This window comes from Solanum stenotomum, chromosome 3 (genome assembly GCF_019186545.1).
Source record: "Solanum stenotomum isolate F172 chromosome 3, ASM1918654v1, whole genome shotgun sequence".
Lineage (NCBI taxonomy): Eukaryota > Viridiplantae > Streptophyta > Magnoliopsida > Solanales > Solanaceae > Solanum > Solanum stenotomum.
In genome coordinates this window covers 10854886-10880933 of record NC_064284.1, presented here as the reverse complement: position 1 = coordinate 10880933, position 26048 = coordinate 10854886, and the positions used below count along the sequence as shown (strand labels likewise).

Sequence of the window (26048 nt, the reverse complement as noted above, 5' to 3'; positions counted from 1 at the left end):
ATAATAATAGTAATAGTAATAATAATAATATAATAATAATAATAATATTTATAATTTATTATTATAATAATAAACATAATAATAATAATATAATAATAAAATAATAATAATAATAGTAATAGTAATAATAATAATTATTATTATTATTATTATAGTTATAATTATAATTATTATTATAATAATAATAATAAAATAATAATAATAAAAAAATAATAATAATAATAATAATAGTAATAGTAATAGTAATAATAATAATAATGATAATATAATAATAATAATAATAATAATAATAATAATAATATTAATATTAATTCAATATGGGCAATTTGGAAATTGTATAAAAGAATTAAGGGCAAAAAGGTAATATACTTGGTCAACATAAAAGGGCTTTTAAGCTAAAAAAAAAAAAAAACTCCCCTCCCCTAGCTTTTTGCTTTTGGCTTAAAATAAGTCATTTTTGATTTAAAATAAGTCACTTTGATAATTGCCAAACACTCTAATAAGTCAAAAATTAGTTTTTAAGCCAGTTTGACCAGCTTAAAAGCCCATCCAAACAGGCTCTTAGCACTTTTTGGAACATTGGCCAAACACAAAGTATTGTTCTAAAACAAAAATGGAGTATTTTCTTCTTGTTCCTCTGCTTGCCTTCATTTTGTTTCTTCATTGGTGGTTCTTTAGTCCTTCAAACACACAACAGAGGTTATTGCTGCCACCATCTCCAACAAAGCTTCCAATCATAGGAAATCTCCATCAACTTGGATCACTTCCTCACCGTTCTCTCCATAAACTATCCAAAAAATATGGTCCAGTCATGCTACTTCACTTCGGCAGTAAGCCAGTGATTGTTGCTTCCTCTGTCGATGCTGCTCGGGATATCATGAAAACTCACGATCTTGTTTGGTCAGGTAGACCTAAATCTAGCATGACTGATGGACTCTTTTATGGATCTAAAGACGTGGCCTTTAGTCCATATGGTGAATACTGGAGACAAATTAGAAGCATAACGGTGCTTCACCTTCTCAACAACAAAAGAGTCCAATCTTATCGTCGTGTGAGAGAAGAAGAAATATCAAACATGATTGATAAAATTAGGCAAAAATGTGATTCAGTGATAGACTTGAGAGATGTTTTAAGTTGTATGACTAATAACATAATCAGCAGAGTGAACATAGGAAGGACATATAATGAAGGGGAAAGTGGAATAGCTGTTAAGGCTCTCCTAGAACAACTTCTTGTACTTACAGGTACTTTAAACATTGGGGATTATATTCCATGGCTTAAATGGGTCAATAAAATCAATGGTCTGAATAGCAGAGTGAAGAAAGTAGCTAAAGATTTGGATGCATTTCTAGAGAGTGTCATTGAAGAAGGCATGATTAGGAACAAGAAAGGAGAATGCAATGTGGGTGAAGCTATAGATTTCTTGGGCGTTTTGCTGGAAATTCAGAATGGAAAGGAGACTGGTTATACTCTTCAGAGAGATTCATTGAAAGCTATCCTTTTGGTAAATTTTCCCTCTTTATTCCTTCCTTGGTGCGTGTCTTGTTTTACTAATTACTATAGTCACTCAATGCCAGCCAGCCAAGGGGTTTACTTGATTTATTAGATTTCTAAGTTTTATTCATAACCTCCTTCTATCTTGGACGGCATGTAATCCATAAACAACAGCACCATTTGTAAATTATATATTCTGACTAGTCCAGATATGTACTTGGGAATAGTTAAAAACATTGTCAATTGGAGTATATATTTTCATGTTAATTTTCATATTATTTATTTTTAAAAACTAGTAAATTTTGTTCTTTGTGTTTCTTTATAATGCATAGGATGCGTTTGTTGCTGGCACAGAATCAACGTATACAGCTTTAGAGTGGACAATGACAGAGCTTTTAAGGCATCCAAGAGTTCTGAAAAAGTTAGAGGATGAAGTGCGAGAATTAGGCCAAGGGAAAACAGAGATAACAGAGGATGACTTAGGAAATATGCACTATCTCAAAGCAGTGATCAAAGAGTCCCTCAGGCTTCATCCTCCGAATCCACTTCTTGTTCCTCGTGAATCAATGGAAGACGTAAAATTACTAGACTATCACATACCTGCTAAAACTGAAGTCCTTATTAATGCTTGGGCAATCGGCAGAGACCCATTATTGTGGGACGATCCAGAGGAGTACCGACCAGAGAGGTTCTTGAATAGTGATATTGATTTCAAAGGACTAAACTTTGAGTTGATTCCATTTGGAGCTGGCAGGAGGGGTTGCCCAGGAATTACTTTTGCTATTATCATAAATGAGCTAGCATTAGCAAGGATTGTGCACAAGTTCAATTTAGCATTACCAAAAGAAGAAGATTTGGACATGACTGAATGCCATGGGCTCGCTGTTCGTAGGAAATTACCTTTACTAGCGGTGGCTACTTCATGGTCTAGCTAGTGCTTAATAATTTCACGATCTGCTTCCTTTTTGGGTGTTTTGCACGTCTCTGTTATGTTGTTGTTTGCAAGATTTCTTCTTTTGGCATGTTCTTGTATGCCAAAAACATCAAGCTATTCTATACGTCTTGCAGTTTGATATTTAACTATCAAACTAACAGATGTGTCACTTCATTGCTACACTAATAAATCATCTTGCCGTTTGATATTTAACTATCCAACTAAAGGTTTTCCAGGTTAAGTTGGGATATAATGATTGCAAAAGAAGCCTTGCCTTTTTCATTTTTATTCTTCAACAAACAGTGGTATAATTGAAGTGTTGAATTAATATTACAGAACCATAGAGGTAGAATTCTGTTGAAATAACTATTTGCACTTCAACGAGAAATTTGCCGGGGAACGTTTTTCAGAAATCCATTAAGGTAGAATTTTGTTGAAATAATCAAAATTTGTGTTAGATATATTTGTATTAGTCTGTCCCAATAATGTGTTTGAATTACAATAATATGAAAATGAGAATGTTAATGCTTTTTAGCTAACTTAGTAGGTGTTTGGACATCCGGTTATATATCGCAATATAAAATTATGAGATGAAATTAGCGTTTGGATATGTGATTTCAAGTTGATCAAATTCTCCAAAAAGCATGATTAGGGATTTTTCAAATACAAAAATTGACTCACAAGTTTATAATTTGTAAAAATAACCCCACATTTATGTCTACTAATCATTTATTTCATATGTAAATAAAATTTATAATTCATATCATTACTTTTTGAATCATTTATATCTCATATAACGATTATTCTAAACAATATAAATTTATTTTTCTTCAAATACATTCCAACTTTACCATATATATTCACCAAATACATTCCTACTTTGACCAAATTTTTTTGTGGGTGTTTGTGATGCTTTAATAAATTATGTGTGTTAGTTCAAATGGATAATTATAGGTATTTATACGTTCAAATGAGGTATGGACCGTGAAATAGAGTTATTCTATACCCAAAACTAACATCTAAAGCCAAAATTATAAACGTTCGAAGTTTCTCTTATTTACAACTACACTAGTCTCACTTAAAATGGTCATAATGCTTAACTCTAAGCATTAAATGATACAAAATTGGTAGCATTTGAAAGAAAACTCATTGACCTACAATTTTCATATGTCATGGCTCACATAATTCATTACGTACTAAAAAATATGGTAGTATACATTGTTTGTCTTCAAGAGAGGCACACATTGATTACATGTAGTTTTTCGACCAAATTTTTTTGTGGGTGTTTGTGATGATTTAATAAATTATGTGTGTTAGTTCGAATGGGTAATTATAGGTATTTATAAGTTCAAATAAGGTATGGAACGTGAAATAGAGTTTTTCTATACTCGAAACTAAAATCTAAAGACAAAATTATGAACGTTCAAAGTTTCCCTTTTTTACAACTACACTAGTCTATGATAAAATGGTCATAATGCTTTACTTTAAACATTAAATGATACAAAATTGGTGGCATTTGAAATAAAACTCATTGACCTACAATTTTCATATGTCATGGCTCACCTAATTCATTACGTAATAAAAGATATGGTAGCATACATTGTTTGCCTTCAAGAGAGGCACACATTGATTGCATGCAATTTTTTCACCAAAATTTTTTGTGGGTGTTTGTGAAGATTTAATAAATTATGTGTGTTAGTTCGAATGGGTAATTATAGGTATTTATAAGTTCAAATATTGTATAGAGCATGCAATAGAGTTTTTCTATACCCAAAACTAACATATAAAGCCAAAATTATGAACGTTCGAAGTTTCTCTTATTTACAACTACACTAGTCTCTCGTAAAATGGTCATAATGTTTTACTTATAAATTATGTGTGTTAGTTCGAATGGGTAATTATAGGTATTTATAAGTTCAAATGATGTATAGAGCGTGCAATAGAATTTTTCTATACCCGAAACTAACATATAAAGCCAAAATTATGAACGTTCGAAGTTTCTCTTATTTACAACTACACTAGTCTCTGGTAAAATGGTCATAATGCTTTACTTTAAACATTAAATGATACAAGATTGGTGGCATTTGAAATAAAACTCATTGACCTACAATTTTCATATATCATGGCTCACCTAATTCATTACGTACTAAAAGATATGGTAGTATACATTGTTTGCCTTCAAGAGAGACACACTGCTTGCATGTAGTTTTTTTGCCCAAAATATTTTGTGGGTGTTTATGATGATTTAATAAATTATGTGTGTTAGTTCGAATGGGTAATTATAGGTATTTATAAGTTTAAATGAGGTATGGACCATGAAATAGAGTTTTTCTATACCCGAAATTAACATCTTAAGCCAAAATTATGAACGTTCGAAGTTTTTCTTATTTCAACTACACTAGTATATGGTAAAATAGTCATAATTCTTTACTTTAACTATTAAATGATACAAAATTGGTGGCATTTGAAACAAAACTCATAGACCTACAATTTTCATATGTCATGGCTCACATAATTTATTACGTACTAAAAGATATGATAGTATACATTGTTTGCCTTCAAGAGAGGCACACATTGATTGCATGTAGTTTTTTGACTAAAATTTTTTGTGGGTGTTTGTGATGATTTAATAAATTGTTTGTGTTAGTTCGAATTAGTAATTATAGGTATATATAAGTTCAAATGAGGTATGGATAGTGAAATAGAGTTATTCTAAACCCAAAACTAACATCAAAAGCCAAAATTATGAACGTTCGAAGTTTCTCTTATTTACAACTACAATAGTCTCTGGTAAAATGATCATAATAATTTACTTTAAACATTAAATGATCCAAAAATTGTGGCATTTGAAAGAAAACTCATTGACCTACAATTTGTATATGTCATGGGTCAGCTAATTCATTACGTACTAAAAGATATGGTAGAGACACACATTGATTGCATGTAGTTTTTTGACCAAAATTTTTTGTGGGTGTTTGTGATAATTTAATAAATTATCTGTTAGTTTGAATGGGTAATTATAGGTATTTATAAGTTCAAATGAGGTATGGAACTTGAAATAGAGTTTTTCTATACCCGAAACTAACATCTAAAGCCAAAATTTTGAACGTTCGAAGTTTCTCTTATTTACAACTACACAAGTCTCACGTAAAATGGTCATAATACTTTACTTTAAACATTAAATGATACAAAATTGGTGGCATTTGAAAGAAAACTCATTGACCTACAATTTTGATATGACATGGCTCACCTAATTTATTACGCACTAAAAGATATGGTAGTATAGATTGTTTGCCTTCAACAGAGGTACACATTGATTGCATGTAATTTTTTGACCAAAATTTTTTGTGGGTGTTTGTGATGATTTAATAAATTATGTGTGTTAGTTCGAATGGGTAATTATAGGTATTTATAAGTTTAAATAAGTTATGGACCTTGAAATTATATTTTTCTATACCCGAAACTAACATCTAAAGCCAAAATTATGAACGTTCGAAGTTTCTCTTATTTACAACTACACTAGTCTCTGGTAAAATAGTCATAATGATTTACTTTAAACATTAAATGATACAAAATTGGTGGCTTTTGAAAGAAAACTCATAGGCCTACAATTTTCATATGTCATAGATCAACTAATTCATTACGTACTTAAAGATATGACAGTATACATTGTTTGCCTTCAAGAGAGGCACACATAGATTGCATGTAGCTTTTTGACCAAATTTTTTTTGGGTGTTTGTGATGATTTAATAAGTTATGTGTGTTAGTTCGAATGGCTAATTATAGGTATTTGTAAGTTCAAACGAGGTATGGAATGTGAAATAGAGTTTTTCTATACTCGAAACTAACATCAAAAGACAAAATTATGAACGTTTAAAGTTTCTCTTATTTACAACTACACTGGTCTCTGATAAAATGGTCATAATGCTTTACTTTAAACATTAAATGATACAAAATTGGTGGCATTTGAAAGAAAACCCATTGACCTACAGTTTTCATATGTCATGTCTCACCTAATTTATTATGACTGAAAGAAATGGTAGTATACATTGTTTGCCTTCAAGAGAGGATCACATTGATTGCATGTAGATTTTTGACCAAATTTTTTTATAAATGTTTGTGATGATTTAATAAATTATGTGTGTTCGTTCGAATGGGTAATTATAGGTATTTATAAGTTCAAATAAGTTATGGACAGTGAAATAGAGTTATTCCATACCCAAAACTAACATCAGAAGCCAAAATTATGAACGTACGAAGTTTCTTTTATTACAACTACACTAGTCTTTGGTAAAATGATCATAATGGTTTCCTTTAAACATTAAATCATAAAAAATTGGTGGCATTTGAAAGAAAACTCATTGACCTACAATTTTCATATGTCATGGCTCACCTAATTTATTACATACTAAAAGATATGGTAGTATACATTTTTGCCTTCAAGAGAGGCACAAATTGATTACATGTAGTTTTTTTATCAAAATTTTTTGTGGGTGTTTGTGATTATTTAATAAATTATGTGTGTTAGTTCGAATGGGTAATTATAGGTATTTATAAGTTTAAATGACGTATGGACAGTGAAATAGAGTTACTCTATATCCAAAACTAACATCTAAACCCAAAATTATGAACGTTCGAAGTTACTCTTATTTACAACTACACTAGTCTAAAGTAAAATGGTTATAATGCTTTAATTTAAACATTAAATGATACAAAATTGGTGGCATTTGAAAGAAACCTCATTGACCTACAATTTCTATATGTCATGGCTCACCTAATTTATTACGTACTAAAAGATATAGTAGTGTACATTGTTTGCCTTCAAGAGAGGCACACATTAATTGCAATAAATTTTTCGACCAAAATTTTTTGTGGATGTTTGTCATGATTTAATAAATTATATGTGTCAGTTCGAATGGGTAATTGTAGGTATTTATAAGTTCAAATGAGGTATGGAACTTGAAATAGATTTTTTTTATAACCGAAACTAACATCTAAAGTCAAAATTATGAACGTTCGAAGTTTCTCTTATTTACAACTACACTAGTCTGTGGTAAAATGGTCATAATGCTTTACTTTAAGCATTAAATGATACAAAATTAGTGGCATTTGAAAGAAAACTCATTGACCTACAATTTTCATATGTCATGGCTCAACTAATTTATTACGTACTAAAACATATGGTAGTATACATTGTTTGCCTTCAAGAGAGGCACATATTGATTGGATGTCGTTTTTTGACCAAAATTTTTTGTGGATGTTTGTGATGATTTAATAAATTATGTGTGTTAGTTCGAATGGGTAATTATAGGTATTTGTAAGTTCAAATGAGGTATGAAATGTGAAATGGAGTTTTTCTATACTCAAAACTAACATCAAAAGACAAAATTATGAACGTTCAAAGCTTCTCTTATTTACAACTACACTAGTCTTTGATAAAATAGTCATAATGTTTGACTTTAAACATTAAATGATATAAATTTGGTGGCATTTGAAAGAAAACTAATTGACCTAAAATTTTCATATGTCTTGGCTCACCTAATTCATTACGTACTAAAAGATATGGTAGTATACATTGTGTGCCTTCAAGAGAGGCAGACATTGATTGTATTTTTGACCAAAATTTTTTGTGGGTGTTTGAGATGATTTAATAAATTATATGTGTCAGTTCGAATGGGTAATTGTAGGTATTTATAAGTTCAAATGAGGTATGAAACTTGAAATAGAGTGTTTTTATAACCGAAACTAACATCTAAAGCCAAAATTATAGATGTTCGAAGTTTCTCTTATTTACAACTACACTAGTCTCTGGTAAAATGGTCATAATGTTTCACTTTAAACATTAAATTATACAAAATTGAAAGAAAACTAATTGACCTACAATATTCATATGTCATGGCTCACTTAATTCTTTACGTACTAAAAGATATGGTAGTATACATTGTTTGCCTTCAAGAGAGGCACACATTGATTGTATGTAATTTTTGACCAAAATTTTTTGTGGGTGTTTGTGATGATTTAATAAATTATGTGTGTTAGTTCGAATGGGTAATTATAGGTATTTATAAGTTGAAATAATGTATGGAATGTGAAATCTAGTTTTTCTATTCCCGAAACTAACATCTAAAGCCAAAATTATGAACGTTCGAAGTTTCTGTTATTTACAACTACACTAGTCTCTGGTAAAATGGTCATAATTCTTTACTTTAAACATTAAATGATACAAGAATAGTGGCATTTGAAATAAAATTCATTGACGTACAATTTTCATATGTCATGGCTCACCTAATTCATTACGTACTAAAAGATATGGTAGTATACATTGTTTGCCTTCAAGAGAGGCACACATTGATTGCATGTAGTTTTTTGACCAAAATTTTTTGTGGGTGTTTGTGATGATTTAATAAATTATGTGTGTTAGCTCGAATGAGTAATTATAGGTATTTATAAGTTTAAATGAGGTATGGATCGTGCAATAGAGTTTTTCTATACCCGAAACTAACATCTAAAACCAAAATTATGTACGTTCGAAGTTTTTCTTATTTACAACTACACTAGTCTCTGGTAAAATGGTCATAATTCTTTACTTTAAACATTAAATGATACAAAATTGTTGATATTTGAAAGAAAACTTATTGACCTACAATTTTCATATGTAATGCCTCACCTAATTCATTACGTACTAAAAGATATGGTAGTAGACATTGTTTGCCTTCAAGAGAGGCACACATTGATTGCATGTACTCCCTCCGTTTCATAAAGAATGACCTGGTTTGACTTGGCACGGAGTTTAAGTAAATAAAGAAGACTTTTGAATCTTGTGGTCCTAAATTAAAGTTATGTCAAATGTACAAAATTACCCTTAATCTTGTGGTCTTAAACATGTCACGTGGAAAGCAAAAAGTAAAATGTTATCAAAAAAGGAAAGAGGTCATTCTTTTTGAAACTGACTAAAAAGGAAAGGAGGTCATGCTTTGTGAAACGGAGGGAGTAGTATTTTTACCAAATTTTTTTGTGAGTGTTTGTGATGATTTAATAAATTATGTGTGTTAGTTCGAATGGATATTTATAGGTATTTATAAGTTCAAATGAGGTATGGACTGTGAAATAGTATTTTTCTATACCCGAAACTAACATCTAAAGCCAAAATTATGATCGTTCGAGGTTTCTCTTATTTTCAACTACACTAGTCTCTGGTAAAATGGTCATAATGCTTTCTGTGGATTGTTCATGTGCTAGATGTTTGTGTCTAGCGACGTAACTCCTCAAAAAAATTACTATAACTTTCAAACCGTATAAACCAGAAAAACCGAACCAAACCGACAATAAATAAACCAACGGTTATTTTTTTTCGTTTGATTTGGTTTGGTTTTAGAAATTTAAAAAACTGATTAAATTGGTTTGATTTTGATTTTAATCAATAAACGATCCAAACCGAACCACGAACACCCCTATGACTGCACCTATGAGGAAAAGTTTGAAAAAACCTAGTAATCATATCAAATATTTACAAAATGTCTAATAAAAAGTTCTAAACAAAATTATGGAAATAGCTTGCAATACCATAAATCACAATCAAATATACATTCAGGTTGAAACAGAAATCCTAATTATAACCTGTTGGAGATATTGAACTCTATAATAGACAAAGAAACCAATAAATATTATGAAAGAAAAAAAGTTTGATTTTTTTTGTACATTTTAATTTACTAATCTACTGATAAAACAAAAATAGATCAACAAAAAATAATTATAAATTACAATAATTGGTTAAGAAAAATACATAGAGAACTTGCAAGAATTTAAGAGATATTAGATAAGATGCAACAAAGACTCATATCCCTACTATCTTAATTTTTCTTTTCAAGTAAATTAACGAAGCCTCTCTTTTGTAAGGAAGATTTATGTATGTTTTCTTGTAAAGATGAGTCTTAAATAGGAGAAAATTAATTAATTGAATTGAAAGATTGTACTTAAATTTTAGGTAAGAATTTAAACAGAATTAAATGGAAGAAAGTAAATGAGGGGAAATAAAATGTCTCAAACATGTCTTTTTATTTTTCACCAAGTAGCTAGAGACATTGATAGATGAATATGGTTCATTATCCACATATTGAATTTGGTGTATTTAATTACTAGGTAACCCTTCAAATTCTTCAAATTTTCTATTTTCCGAAGGGTGTTATGGTTCGTATAAATTCTATAGGATTATTTTAGTAATTTAATCTTGTTGATTTTCATTTTTAGCATAATATGATTATTCACTACTTTTATTTGAAAATTTTGCAAAAATATACAGAGGAACACAGGTACACAACACATCACACCTACATAATCATATTTTCAATTATAGCCAAACACAACACTACACTTTGCAGTTTGCACCCGTGAATTAAAAAATAAATTAAAATGGAATTATTAAAAAAAATATTGTGAGGGATATTAAATTAAATCAAAATAAGAAAATTAAAATTAAGATTAAATTCAAACACATTACTGAAGTGAAAGTGCGTATATGGCAAATGCATACTGATAATACAAATGTCTATATAATACATACCTTTTCTTTTGTTCTCATACGCACTCATGTCATCTCTTTTGGTTACGCGCATCAATGTCAAGTGTGGTGTTTTGCTTGAGTTTTATGACTTATCGAGGAAAATGCGTATAATTAAAAAAATATAATATATTTTATATGGTTAACTTAACTATCTAATATTTAGATAAAAATGAGTGCATTATTTTTTCTGAAATTTGAGTCGAAAGTATTAGAACACTTTATTAGAAGTTAAATTATTCAATTAGCACATAATATAATTTGAATGTCTAAATTAAATACCTTCTAAGTTTAAGGCGGTGTAATAAGCCTAAATATTTTGAGAAAGATTTTCATTATACATGAGCGACAATTCTATAAATGGCACGACAAAAAAGATAACGTAATCGAACTATAACCACACAATTGATAAGAGATAATTGCGTCCAAATATTCTTGATTTCCATTCAATACTCCTTGATTTCTACTAGGAATTAAATTGGAGAAAAGTTGCTCCAACACAATCAAGAAAAAAATAAATGAGAATTAAAGAGAAGTACTCTAACAATTGTCAATTGAATATTAAAGAGAAGTTCCCTAATACAACAATAATGACAAGAATGAAATTGAAGATTGAAGAAAAGTGTTTTCCACCACAACAATAATGACAAGAAGAAAAAGGCAAGAGTATACAACTTTGAATTACGGGAGAATGTTGGAATAATAATTTAAAGCTGGAGTAGGAATCCTAAAATGTTTAAGATTTTTATTTTTGGTATTTATTTAAGTAATGTTTAGTTAGGATTTGTTTGTCTTTGTTCATATAAGAAAATGTTTTCTAGTTGTACTTTAATTTGGTTTCTTACTATTATAAAATAAGATGTTGGTAGTTATTTTTCAATATACAAAAAAAAAAAATTAGAAAGAACTTGAAATAAAATTAATAAACTTTTGAGTTTATAAATAAAATATTTTCGTTCAGACCAAAAGATGTATTATTTTTTGTTTTGGTATTGAACCATCCAACTAAAGCTTTTCCATAAGTAGATGGATTGGAAAAAGAAACTTGATATTTTGATTTGACAGTGGGTTTTTGTCACGACCCAAATTGAGTCATGAGTGGCACCCACACTTAGCCTCCTAAGTGGGCGGACCAAGGAATCTAAACCACAACACATACCAATAATTCAACTACGAATAACAACAATAACGCGGAAGCTCCAAAACTTATTAAAGTAACCAATCAAATAAACCTCTAAAGTCTATTACATATTATCCCCAAAATCTGAAAGTCATCACATCAAGGACATCTGTTATTAACGTATCAAGTCTAAAAGTATTAGAGAACCCAAAATAAGTAAATACGATGGTCCATGTCCGAAATTCAAGGACATCACGCCATAACTGAGAGAATCCAGCACGAGCTAGAAGGAATAGCTCACCTTGAAATCTGATGTGCTGGAGACTGGCTAGAGCTGAGGGCGAGTCAAAGTCGGTGGTACACTTGTTGCACTCCACAAAAGAAAAACGAAGAAAACACAAGTAGGGGTCAGTACAAGGAACACGTACTGAGTAGGTATCATCGGCCAACCCAAAATAGAAACTAATATACAATGAATAATAGTATAAAGTCAACTATAGCACTTAGCAGGTGATAAGAAGCCACAACATGAACAAGTAACAGTTGAAACAAGTACGTAATCAATCACAATATCAAGCACACACACTAGGACTCATGCCTCTACATCACACTCGTTTGGGAAATGCGTTCATTGAGATTGAGTACATTAAGTTAATTCAATATTTTTTTCCTTTAAGGTTATCGTGTCGAAACGTGACACTCCGATCCAATTATACCATGTCAGAACGTGACACTCCGATCCAAAAATACCGTGTCGGAACGTGACACTCCGATCCAAAAATACCGTGTCGGAACGTGACACTCCGATCCAAAAATACCGTGTCGGAACATGACACTCCGATCCAAAAATACCGTGTCAGAACGTGACACTCCTATCCAATAATATTATTAATTTATCATTTATTATCACTACTTTTCATGTTCATTAATAATGTTACATCAAGCCCTCTTTATTCAAGGTATAACTTCAATAGAGAGGTTTTCAGATTATAAATCTCACGGTCTCAGGATTTTAGACCAATCACAAACCACACAACCAAGCCACATAATCACACCGTCAAGTACATAGAGAACTTCACAATATCATTCAATGCATATCAATCGCTATTAAGAGTTTATCTATCAAATAGAATAAACCATAACCTACCTCCACCGAAGAACCGAAGTCAAGCAAGCTACTTCTCCAATACTTTTCCTTTCCTCAATGCTTCCGAACCTTTCCAATCTATCAAGTATATATGCATAAATTGGTAAGTTAACGAGTTTATAAACACTTATATTATCTTATGTCTAAGCCTAGACCCAAAAACTCACCTAATTCTATAATCAATTTCCTAAAGTTCAACCTAAGGGTAATTCCTAATTCCTCCCATTTGGCATAACTTTAACGATATTCGAATAATATTATATACCTAATATTTAATTACATATATCAATGTATTACAACTTACCTTATATTATGATAATAAAATAATATTAATTAAAAATGGAAGCTAACTGGTGATGAACCAGTGGTGAGAACCATGCTAACTCTTAACACCTATGCCATAAGTAATAACCTGACCTATTCAATTGTATAAACTACACTTCACTGGAGTATGTCGCCAACTTCAATCTATTACTATATGATGGTAATAACTAGCTCAATTTTCAATCATTAATTGATCATTAAGAAGTTGTACAATAATGCCAATAACACGTGAATGACTAACCACATTTTTCCATACAATTTTTAATACCTCAACACTAACAAAAACAACCAACCAATATTATCTAATCATTGTAGTATCCATTCTTCTCAAATAACAATTTCCTACACCACATATTATAACCAATACTATGCCATAATTATTCCTCAATTATGTTACTGTCATTACCCAGACAAACCCACAACAATTTATCCCCACCATTTTCATGTACACAAGTTGTCATATCGTCCTTCTAATTCATTATCCAATTACACCCACATATATATATATATATATATATATAAATTACCTTCCCTAATTATTACAACAACCGAACCTTTCAAACATTATTTGTTTTATCGTACCCCCAATTTGACCAATCATTATGTTCCTCAACTTTGCACCTTTCAATTATTTAATCTTTTTCCACTATTCATCATACAGACCCACTAACGATAATTAACCAATAATATACAATTAGAATGCTGGAAAAATTTCGGTGAAACAGTTACCTGAAGCCGTCTTTCCAATCTTTGCGACTCTTTTGGTTTTCCTTTCTTCTGCAGATTAATTATTAACCCTAATTATTATTAGGACTAATTATGGGAGTTGTAGAAGTGGCCCACTATTTGTTTTAATGCTATCTTCTATAACCATCAACTAACTTAATTATAAAAACTACCCCACTAATTTCATAATTGTAGTTACGAATAGTCCAAAACACTCATTTAAAATCTATCGAAAGAGTATTTTATACAATAAAAGCTCTAATACTCAAAACGACCAAATGGGTTGTTACAGTTTTTCAAAGTGTGATATAATTGACGTGTGGGATTAATATTACATAGCCATAGAGGTAAAATTCTGTGGAAATAGCTATTTTCACTCGATGGAGCAAATTTGGGGTCCATCCCATTTGAAGAAAAAAAAGCAGAAAAAGTCAAGAAATAAGTGGCAGAGTGAGTAATGAGGTAAATTTTGGACTTGTTAAAGTTTAAACTATCAAGGCTCATTTGCTAGTTGGTTAGATGAGATAATTTTGCCGGTGTCACTCAATTAAGATTTTTTATCTTACAAAGTAACTTAACTTTCTTTTATAAGTTCTAAGTCCGTCAACTAAAAGTTTTTCTAAAGTCACTTACTCAATTAAGAGTTGTTCTCACATAAAATCGTTCAACTTTCTTTTATAACCTCAAAATCATTTAACTATGAATATTTTACCTATAAGTCACTAACCTATTTAGTTGATTTTTTTCATTAAAGTTTATTGTTATGAAATTTTTATTCAAAACCAAAATAAAGAGACATCCGTATGTAAAATTCCTTAATTAGCTAAAAGGAATCCTAATTCTATCAAGAATAGGATCATTTAGTATTGTAAACCTCAAGAACAAACTAAATTTTTTACCTCAAATCACAAGAAAACTTATCCCTTCAATCATAAATATTATCGAGATCTCAATTTGTGAAAAAACTCTAAGCCTAAACCTAATATCACCCCATCCCTATGGCAAGTTTGGAAGATCGATCTTAAACCTAAATAAAGAGAGACATACATAAGTAATATTCCTTAATTGGTTAAAGGAATTCTAATTCTTAAGTGATTCTTAAAGTTAAATAAATAAAATCTATATTAAAAATGAATTTAAATTTTAGTTGTTAGGTTTTCCAATGAAAAGATTATTGCCTAAACAAATTCTACGTTGAATGAATTTTCCACTTAAAAGAGCTCTGTACTAAAAGTAGTAATTGATTATTCTCCTAATACTAAGAATAGACAATTAATTATCTTCCCATAATTTAAACTTCTTCCCGTTTAATAATAATATAATTTGAGGAAAATATAAAATGATTTTTTTTTTATTTTAAAGTTTTTTAATGAAGGAAAAAAAATTTCATTAACATTTTTAAGGACTTTCATGCTGCAATATATAGTAACATAATGTTTGAATAGATTGAATTGTTCTCCGTCGTTACATAATATCATTGATGATAAATCTATAAGAAAATAACTACGATATGAGGTAGAACTACTATGAAAAGGTAGCTAGGGTCATGATTAAATAGAATTATTAAATAATAAGTAAAAATACAAAATTAGAAAAAAATATTAAGATAACGATGCGATCATACCAAATTAGTCATTACACAAAATGGATATTTTCATTGTTACCTAATGATAAATTTAAATAATACGATACCGTAAAATTTAAGTAAAGATCAAAACAAACATTATACTTAAACTAACAATACAATGCAGTTAATGGATAACAACAATCCAAACAAGTTGCAGGGGAGACGATCGACTGCGATTATATTATATTATTTACAATACTGCATTTTCTTTTCCTTCATTTTTGTCATATGATCTTTTTATACTATATAAGTATACTTTCAAAACATTAGATGAGGTCATTAGAAATAGAGAAAAGGGTCAAAATGCTTTGGGTAATGTGGAATTAAACAATAATGTCCTCAATCAATAGCTTGATTAAAAAATATTACTATCGTTAATAGTTGAGTTTAAAAATACCATTACTATTAATAATTTGGACCACAATTCTATGAATTGCAATGCAAAAATATAACGCAATCGAACTGTAACCATAAGGTTTGTGTGTGCGCACAAAACCTTAACAAGATACTTAAACTACGTTAGTCTTAAGGTTCGGTCGGTCCGGATTTTTAAAATATCAAATCAAATTATTTGTATTGAATTTTTAAATTTATATGTCAAACTAAACTAATAAAACTCGGGTTTTTTCCCGATAAAGTATTCATACAAACATATAATTAACTTGTGTTTCAAATATTTCTTTAATCCTACTAAAATATAACTTTATAAGGCATTTCTTAAGAAAATAATACAAAATATGAGATGAGTGATGACACTAAAATATTCAACAAAAAAATAATAATGAAATCACATAAAATAAATATTGTAAATTAATAAGTTATAATGAAAATGATCATAATTTAAAAGTAATAAACATATTAAAATAAGTCTAATAAGTAGTAGTTACGTGATTAAACATTTAAGAAAAATTAAAATTAGATTTAGTATTTTGAATGTTTAAACCAAAGTAAAACTAAAAAACAAATATTCAACATTGTCATCATTCTTAGTGTTGAATTATTTCCGCAATAATGGAATGCACACATTAATAATCTATGATGATCTTAGTAAACAGACGGTAGCATATCGACAAATGTCATATTCTTTTTTGTTAGCATTAATATTAATTTGATTTTGATTTGAGATTTATTAGAATTACTAATATCTATGGACTATAACGTTTATTAGGCAATTCAAATTCGAAGTCTGAAAAACTTGAAATACTATGTTAAAAGATAAAAATTAAGAAAAAGTAAAAGAAATATTTTAGAAATTATATCAAAGTGAATACTTTTATGTATAAAATAAAATTTTAAAATTATATATATAATGTCTTGTTTGACTTTTTTTTTTTATAGTTAAAATCAACTCAATCCAAATATAGTTGAATATTTTCTGCAATACCAAATCAAACCAAATCATTAGGTGGGTTTCTTTTATGATTTGACTCTATTTGGAATTTGATTCCGTTTTGTACACCAAATAAGAGATTTATATCTGAGTCCAAATATTCTCGATTTGTAAAACAAAAATGGAGTATTTTCTTCTTGTTCCTCTGCTTGCCTTCATTTACTTTCTTCATCGGTGGTTCTTTAGCCCTTCAAACACACAAAAAAGGTTATTACCACCATCTCCAACAAAGCTTCCAATCATAGGAAATCTCCATCAACTCGGATCGCTTCCTCATCGTTCTCTCCATAAACTATCCAAAAAATATGGTCCAGTCATGCTACTTCACTTTGGCAGTAAGCCAGTGCTTATTGCTTCCTCTGTCGATGCTGCTCGCGATATCATGAAAACTCACGATCTCGTTTGGTCAAATAGACCTAAATCTAGCATCACTGATGGACTCTTTTATGGCTCTAAAGACGTGGCCTTTACTTCCTATGGTGAAGACTGGAGACAAATTAAAAGTATTGTCATGTTTCACCTTCTCAGCAACAAAAGAGTCCAATCTAATCGTCGTGTGAGAGAAGAAGAAATATCAAACATGATTTATAAAATTAGGCAACAGTGTGATTCTGTGATAGACTTGAGAGATGTTTTAAGTTGTATGACTAATAACATAATCAGCAGAGTGACCATAGGAAGGACATATAATGAAGGAGAAAGTGGAATAGCTGTTAAGGCTCTCCTGGAACAACTTCTTGTACTAACAGGTACTTTTAACATTGGGGATTATATTCCGTGCCTTAAATGGCTCAATAAAATCAATGGTCTGGACAGCAGAGTGAAGAAAGTAGCTAAAGATTTGGATGCATTTCTAGAGAGCGTCATTGAAGAACGCTTGATTAGGAACAAGAAAGGAGACTGCAGTGTGGCTGAGGCTATAGATTTCGTGGGCCTTTTGCTGGAAATTCAGAATGGAAAGGAGACTGGTTTTACTCTTCAAAGAGATTCATTGAAAGCTCTCCTTTTGGTAAATTTTTACTCCTTGGTGTGTTTCTTGTTTTAATTTTCTTTTAAGCAAAAGAAGATCCACAATGTAAGAGTTTTGTTAGGGGACACGTTATCACTTGTGTGTGAACCTCTTTTTTAAATCTGACTGAATTTTGTGAAGTTATTCTTCTAGATATTTCTATGTAAAAGAGGCATAATTGACAATAGTCCTACCAATTATACTAGACATGGTTATTTGTCCATGTATAGGTTCTAGTTCAGTTAATCCACAATCAACATGATATTCAATGAAAGTCCCTAGTTTCAATATCCTCAACTGTACATCCATTCTGTCTATCATCAAGATTCAACACTTAGAAGAGTACTGGGAAATAGTTAAAAACTTATCAATTAGAATATTATTTCTTCAACATTTATAGTATATGTTGTTTTGTTAATTTTCATATTATTGTTTGTGTTTCTTTATAATGCATAGGATGCGTTTGTTGGTGGCACAGAATCAGTGTATACATCTCTGGAGTGGACAATGACAGAGCTTTTGATGCATCCAAGAGTTCTGAAAAAGTTAGAGGATGAAGTGCGAGAATTAGGCCAAGGGAAAACAGAGATAACAGAGGATGACTTAGGAAATATGCAGTATCTTAAAGCAGTGATCAAAGAGTCCTTCAGGCTTCATCCACCGAATCCACTTCTACTTCCTCGTGAATCAAGGGAAGACGTAAAATTATTAGACTATGACATACCTGCTAAAACTCAAGGCCTTATTAATGCTTGGGCAATGGGCAGAGACCCATTGTTGTGGGATGATCCAGAGGAGTACCGGCCAGAGAGGTTCTTGAATAGTGATATTGATGTCAAAGGACAAAACTTTGAGTTGATTCCTTTTGGAGCTGGCAGAAGGGGCTGTCCAAGAATGACTTTTGCTATTATCATAAATGAGCTAGCATTAGCAAGGCTTGTGCAAAGGTTCAATTTTGCATTACCAAAAGAAGAAGATTTGGACATGACTGAATGCAATGGGCTCAGTGTTCGTAGGAAATTACCTTTGCTTGCGGTGGCTACTCCATGGTCTAGCTAGTGGTTAATAGTTTTACAATATGAAATAAGTGTTGGTTTGATTCCTTTTTGGGTGTTCTGCACATCTCTGTTATGTTGTTGTTTGCAAGATTTCTTCTTTTGACATGTTCTTGTATGTCAAAAACATCAAGCTATTCCATATTTAACTATCAAACTAAAAGATGTGTCTGCTTCATTGCTACACTAATAAATCATCTTGCCGTTTGATATTTAACTATACAACTAAAGCTTTGCCAGGTTTAGGAACTTAGGATATAGTAACTGATTGCAAAAGAAGCCTTCTATTTTGAAGTGTTCCTTTTTTTTCTTCTTCTACAAACAGTGATATAATTGAAGTGTTCAATTAATATCAAATTAATATTACAGAGCCATAGAGGTAGAATTTTGTTGGAATAATCAAAATTTGTGGTAGATATATTTCTACTAATCAATATGGAAGATTTATGTATGTTTTCTTGTACAGATGAGTCTTAAATAGGAGATAAACAATTACTTATATTGAAAAATTGTAACTTAAACTTTAGGTAGGAATTTAAACGGAATTAAATGGAAGAAAGTGAATGAGGAGAAATAAAATGTCTCAAACATGTCTTTTTATTTTTCACCAAGTAGCTAAAGGCATTGATAGATGAATATGGTTCATTATCGACATATTGAATTAGTGCATTTAATTACTAGGTAACCCTTCAAATTCTCCAGATACTTTTAGTTAAGGTATCAGCTACTTGATCTCTTGAGCTTATGTAACAGATATCCTTAGAGGCAACTCTCTCTCTCTCTCTGAAAAAATGAAAATTCAACTCAATATGCTTCGTACGAGCATGAAAGATTGGATTGGCAGTAAGATAAGTAGTTGATAAGCTGTCACACCAGAGCTTAGGAGATTTAGGCCAAGTAACATGTAATTCTTGTAAAAGATATTGTAATCATGTAATCTCAGCTGTAGCAGTAGCTAGACCTCGATATTCGGATTCAGTACTAGATTCGTGCAACAACTCTTTGCTTCTTGGAACACCACGATACCAGATTAGGCCCTGGAAAATACAATAACCATGAGTGGATTGTCGATCATCAGGACACCTCGCCCAGTCCACATCAGAGAAGCCATTGACAACTAGTGTATTGTCGAAGTTGTAAACCAGGATGCATAGTCCCTTTCAAATAATGTATCACTTAAAAATAAGTAACAATAGGAGAATGCATAAATTGATATAATTTGTTAACAGAATAGGATACATCTGGTCTATTAATGTTGATCTATTGAAGAGCCTTGGCTAGACTTCGGTATAGCGCTGGATCTTCAATGGGAGTGCTTCCATGCTTGGATAATTGCAACCCACTGACCATAGGAATTAAAATGGGTCGTGCACCATCCATATGAACTCACTGTAAAATGTCTCTAATATATTTGGTTTGAGATAATACTAAACCAGTGGGAAAAGAAGTAGCCTCCACACCTAAAAAATAATGCAAGTCTCCTAAATCTTACACAGAAAAGTCAAAGGACAACTTCAGAATGAGAGTATTTATGAATTCAGTGGAACTTCCTGTCACTATAAGGCCATCCACATAAACCAACAGTACTATAGTAATGTTGGAACCACATGAATGAATAAACAGCGAAGTACCTGACTTAGAGCTACTGAAGCTAAGACGGAGTAATGTTGAACTGAGCTTCTCAAACCAAGCCCTAGGTGCTTGTTTGAGACCATACATCGTCTTATGTAAACGACACATATGATTAGGAAATTGTGGATCAATAAATCTAGTAGGTTGAGTCATATATACCTCTTCTTGTAACTCGCCATGTAAAAATACATTTTTGACGTCAAGTTGGCGAAGTGACCATCCTTATTTTTGTCTTGTGAAGGATCGGACAAAGGGGAAGGTAGACTTGAAGATGGCCTCTACAAGCTTCTCTCCATTGGCAGATCTGATTTGTGCTCATTCAATAAACCTCGAGCTTTTCTAGTGTAACTATATACAAATATTTTAAATCTGCCCATCCTTAATTAGGATTGGTAGATATCCTAACATGCTACACTAATAAATCATGCCCAAGTAAGGTTTTTCCAGGTTTAGTTGGGATTTAACTGATTGCAAAAGTAACTTGCCTTTTTCATTTTTCTTTTTCAACAAACAGATAGTGGGGAGAGAAAGAGAATTCTAACCATATTCAACCTACGTACATAATACCTCTATCAACTATTTAATATCCCTGTGTAGTTGGAAACCATATCTCAAAGGTAATTCAATTATAGATATTTTATTTATTTACAAACTCACTCAATCTATTTAATTAATGTTTTCAATAAAAGTTGTTGACATGTAATTTTTATTTAAAACAAAAATTTTGAAAAATAAAAACGGGCTAGTTATGATCTGTATATACGGATCAATCATTCAAATGATATTTTTTTTATTTCTTAAAATTTTAATTCTAAAGAAAAATTTCATGTCAACAAATTTGATTTAAAAAATTAGTTAAATAGGTTAAGTGACTGTGAGTAAAATACGCATAGTTGAATGCTTTTTGTGAAATATGTTCATAATTAGTGACTTTTAAATTAAAAATTTAAATTGAGTAATTTTTTGTAAAAATAATCTATAATTAAATGACTTTCTGTGATAAAAACCTCGTAGTTGAGTGACATATGAAATATTATCTGTATGTAGTAAACCTAACCCACTCTAGTTACCCAGACTTCCAGCTATAATCTGATAACTTCTGAGGTGGTTTTGTGGCCCTTTTGCTCCTTTTGACTGGATCCTTTTTCAACGTCCTTAGCTGGCCTAATTGTATTGTCGGTGTTTGAAACAATTTTATCTTCTCCATATAATATATTATTATATGTCTAGAGTCAATAATTTTAGGCTTAAGTTATCAATTGTCCCTTAAAGTTGTTAGCATAATTCACTTAAACACTTCAATTAAGATTTGTACCTATTGAACACCTAAATTATCCAAAACATGTACCTATTAAACACAAAGTGTTAATATGACAAAATATGTGTTATGCACTTTCCTGAAGCGTGTGAAAAGGTTCAAAATAGTGTCTTTTTTTACTTTTTCTTACATTTTTTCTTCTTTTATCGATACTTGACATTATAATTAACTTAAAAACATTTTTTTCTTCATAATTTAGTTTGCAAAACTTTCTCCATTTTAGCTCCAACATTGTTTTTTTTTTCTATATAAAAAAGGAATATTATTTCTTCCAAATATAAAGATAAATGAAAATCAACTATGAAGAAATCATACGATTCACATTTGAAAGAAAGACTTTCTTTTGTATGATTTATTTCAAATTTCATAAAAATAATGGAACAAATATGAAGAAGAAAAAAGAAGATAAAATGATTTTTACGTATAAAAAAAAGTTAGTCGATATTTGTTTATCACAATTTTCGAACAAATATTTTTACTCAAATTCATATATAAACCCATTAAATTTATCAAAAATAATATTCAAAAATTTGAAAGGATTAATTTTTAAGCTATCTATTTCTTTTTGTCATCGATGTAGAAATGAATAACTAACGAAATTTTTTTCTTTCTTCTTCACTCTTAGTATGAATATATATATATATATATATATATATATATATATATATATATATATATATTTCAAAAGTTAATCTTCAAGTTATTTGAAAAGAAATTAGGTTTTGTGATTTGAGAAAAAATGTGTTTTGGAAAGAAGATGAAGATGAAAGGGGGTTGCGTAGGGGTGGGGTTGGTAGAATTGATTGACATTTTCATTTTTTCCTTTTCTTTTTTAAAAAATTAGATATAAAATGTGTTTGAAATAATTTTAAACAATTTTTTTTTTTGAATTTTCGAGGCCCAGTGCCACATGTTATCTTTTAATTAGCCGTTTTGCCATGTCACCGCAAGTGTATCACACACTCTTCATATTTTTTGTTGATTATAAAAAAATGCCTAATAGGAATAATTTTTGAATAGGTAAAAGTGTTCAATAGATACTAGTCTTAGTTGATGTGTCTCTAAGTGAATTATGCGGACAACTTTAAGGGGCCGCCAATGACTTAACTACTGAACTCAATCACTAATGATCACCGTGTTATAGTCCATATAAATTTTATATAATTTTTTTAGTAATTCAATTTTTAACTTTGTTGATTTTCACTTTTTTTTAAAAATGATTATTGACGATTTTTATTTAGAAGTTTTGCAAAAATATACAGAGAAGCACAAGTATGTAATCAGATTGAATATTTGGACAAAAAATATCTAATTAGAACACTTCATTAAAAGTTAAAATGTCCAATTAGAACCTGCTTTAATTTAAGTGTCTAATTGAATATCCTTCTCTAAGGATAAAGGGGTGATTAATTTGAATGTCTAAATTGAATATCCTTGCAAGTGTAAGGGGTGTATTAAAGCCTAAATATCCAAAATTGACAATTTTATTAGTTGAATGACAAAAGATAAGGCAATCGAACTGCAACCACACAATTTCTGTCTGTCTTACCTAAGAGATAATTGAGTCAAAATATTCTCGATTTGTACTCAATACTCCTTAATTTGTAAAACAAAAATGGAATATTTTCTTCTCGCTCCTCTGCTCGTCTTCATTTACTTTCTTCATCAGTGGTTCTTTAGCCCTTCAAACACCAAAAATAAGTTATCACCACCATCTCCAAGAAAGCTTCCAATCATAGGCAATCTCCATCAACTTGGATCGCTTCCTCACCGTTCTCTGCATAAACTATCCAAAAAATATGGTCCACTCATGCTACTTCACTTTGGCAGTAAGCCTGTGCTTATTGCTTCCTCTGTCGATGCTGCTCGTGATATCATGAAAACTCACGATCTCGTTTGGTCGAATAGACCTAAATCTAGTATGGCTGATGGACTCTTTTATGGCTCCAAAGACATGGCTTTTAGTCCGTATGGTGAATACTGGAGACAAATTAGAAGTGTCATGGTGCTTCACCTTCTCAGTAACAAAAGAGTCCAATCTTATCGTTATGTGAGAGAAGAAGAAACATCAAACATGATTGATAAAATTAGTCAACAGTGTGATTTTGTGATAGACTTGAGAGATGTTTTAAGTGGTATGACTAATAACATAATCAGCAGAGTGGCCATAGGAAGGACATACAATGAAGGGGAAAGTGGAATAGATCTAAAGACTCTCCTAGAAGAAACTCTTATGCTTGTAGGTACTTTTAACGTTGGGGATTATATTCCGTGGCTTAAATGGCTCAATAAAATTAAAGGTCTGGACACCAAAGTAAAGAAAGTAGCAAAAGATTTGGATGCATTTCTAGAGAGCGTGATTGAAGAACGCGTGATTAGGAACAAGAAAGCAGAATACAGTGCCGGTGAAGCTAAAGATTTCGTGGACGTTTTGCTTGAAATTCAGAATGGAAAGGAGACTGGTTTTCCACTTCAAAGAGTCTCATTGAAAGCTCTCCTTTTGGTAAAATTTCCCTCTTCAGTGTGTGTTGTTTTATTTTTTCTTTTAAGCATTTAGTTTGAATATAATTCGTACTACTACTATATTTACCATTTGACCATCGTTTTCTTTATAATGTATAGGATGCATTTGTTGCTGGCACAGATTCTACATATACAGTTTTGGAGTGGACAATGACAGAGCTTTTGAGGAATCCAAGAGTTATGAAAAAATTAGAGGATGAAGTGCGAGAATTAGGGCAAGGGAAAACAGAGATAACAGAGGATGACTTAGGAAATATGCACTATCTTAAAGCGGTGATCAAAGAGTCCCTCAGGCTTCATGCACCGGTTCCACTTCTAGTTGCTCGAGAATCAATGGAAGAAGTAAAATTACTTGACTATAACATACCTGCTAAAACTGTAGTCCTTATTAATGCTTGGGGAATCGGCAGAGACCCATTATCGTGGGATAATCCGGAGGAGTACAAGCCAGAAAGGTTCTTGAATAGTAATATTGATGTGAAAGGATTAAACTTTGAGTTAATTCCGTTTGGAGCAGGGAGGAGGGGCTGCCCAGGAATTCCTTTTGCTATTATGGTGAATGAGCTAGCATTAGCAAACCTCGTACACAAATTCAGTTTTGCATTACCAAAAGGGATAAAAGGGGAGGATTTGGATATGACTGAATGTAATGGGCTCGCTGTTCGTAGGAAATCACCTTTGCTTGTGGTGGCTACTCCATGGTCTAGTTAATATTTTCACAATATGAAATAAATAAGTGTACTAGTCTATAAAGCTGTTGGGTATTTTTTTTATGTTCTTGTATTCAAAATTTCCTGTTTTAACATGTTCTGTAGATAATACTATCAAGGCAAAAGGGTCTCATGAACCCTTGTACTTGTATGAATTTGTATTGTGGACCCTTCTACTTAACATTTTATCAACTGAACCCCTAAACTAAATAAAACACAATAAATTAAACCTCTCTGACCATTGACCATGCTTATGTAGCATTAAAATAGCTGAGTTGGTGAGAGAGTGTGACTACACGCATTTAAGGCGAGTGAACACCATATTTTAAACTTTAAATTTTAAATTATTAAAATTATATAATAAAAAAATTTAAAAAGAAAAGAACATAAACATCTTCTTCCCTACACCACTTTTTCAGCCACCCTTTCCCCCATCGCTGCCCAAACCTCTTTTTTTTTTCTCCACACCATAGTTATCTTCT

At 30.8% G+C, this 26048-nt stretch overlaps 2 protein-coding genes across 3 annotated transcripts; both read left to right on the top strand.

The window, feature by feature from the left end:
• Positions 1-597: 597 nt before the first annotated feature.
• On the top strand, positions 598-2603 carry LOC125860354 (cytochrome P450 71A4-like). Its single transcript, XM_049540294.1, has 2 exons — positions 598-1504; positions 1827-2603. The coding sequence occupies exons 1-2, from the start codon at positions 614-616 to the stop codon at positions 2427-2429; spliced, it is 1494 nt and encodes a 497-aa protein (XP_049396251.1). The 5' UTR covers positions 598-613; the 3' UTR covers positions 2430-2603.
• Positions 2604-17432: 14829 nt separating this feature from the next.
• LOC125860350 (cytochrome P450 71A4-like) lies at positions 17433-25678 on the top strand. 2 transcript variants are annotated; one of them, XM_049540291.1, is made up of 3 exons: positions 17433-17735; positions 24244-24836; positions 24956-25678. In XM_049540291.1, the coding sequence occupies exons 1-3, from the start codon at positions 17441-17443 to the stop codon at positions 25565-25567; spliced, it is 1500 nt and encodes a 499-aa protein (XP_049396248.1). In that variant the 5' UTR covers positions 17433-17440; the 3' UTR covers positions 25568-25678. The 2 variants fall into 2 exon arrangements, with proteins under 2 accessions (XP_049396248.1, XP_049396249.1); XM_049540292.1 differs by lacking the exons at positions 24244-24836; positions 24956-25678 and adding an exon at positions 18785-19561 and having other exon boundaries at positions 17433-18328.
• The last annotated feature ends 370 nt before the right edge of the window (positions 25679-26048 follow it).

Coding starts and splice junctions, on each gene's coding strand:
- LOC125860354 (XM_049540294.1), top strand. CDS start 614: ATGGAGTATTTTCTTCTTGTTCCTCTGCTTGCCTTCATTTTGTTTCTT. Junction 1,505..1,826: donor CATTGAAAGCTATCCTTTTG/GTAAATTTTCCC, acceptor TATAATGCATAG/GATGCGTTTGTTGCTGGCAC.
- LOC125860350 (XM_049540291.1), top strand. CDS start 17,441: ATGGAGTATTTTCTTCTTGTTCCTCTGCTTGCCTTCATTTACTTTCTT. Junction 17,736..24,243: donor TCTCGTTTGGTCAAATAGAC/CTAAATCTAGCA, acceptor GGTCGAATAGAC/CTAAATCTAGTATGGCTGAT. Junction 24,837..24,955: donor CATTGAAAGCTCTCCTTTTG/GTAAAATTTCCC, acceptor TATAATGTATAG/GATGCATTTGTTGCTGGCAC.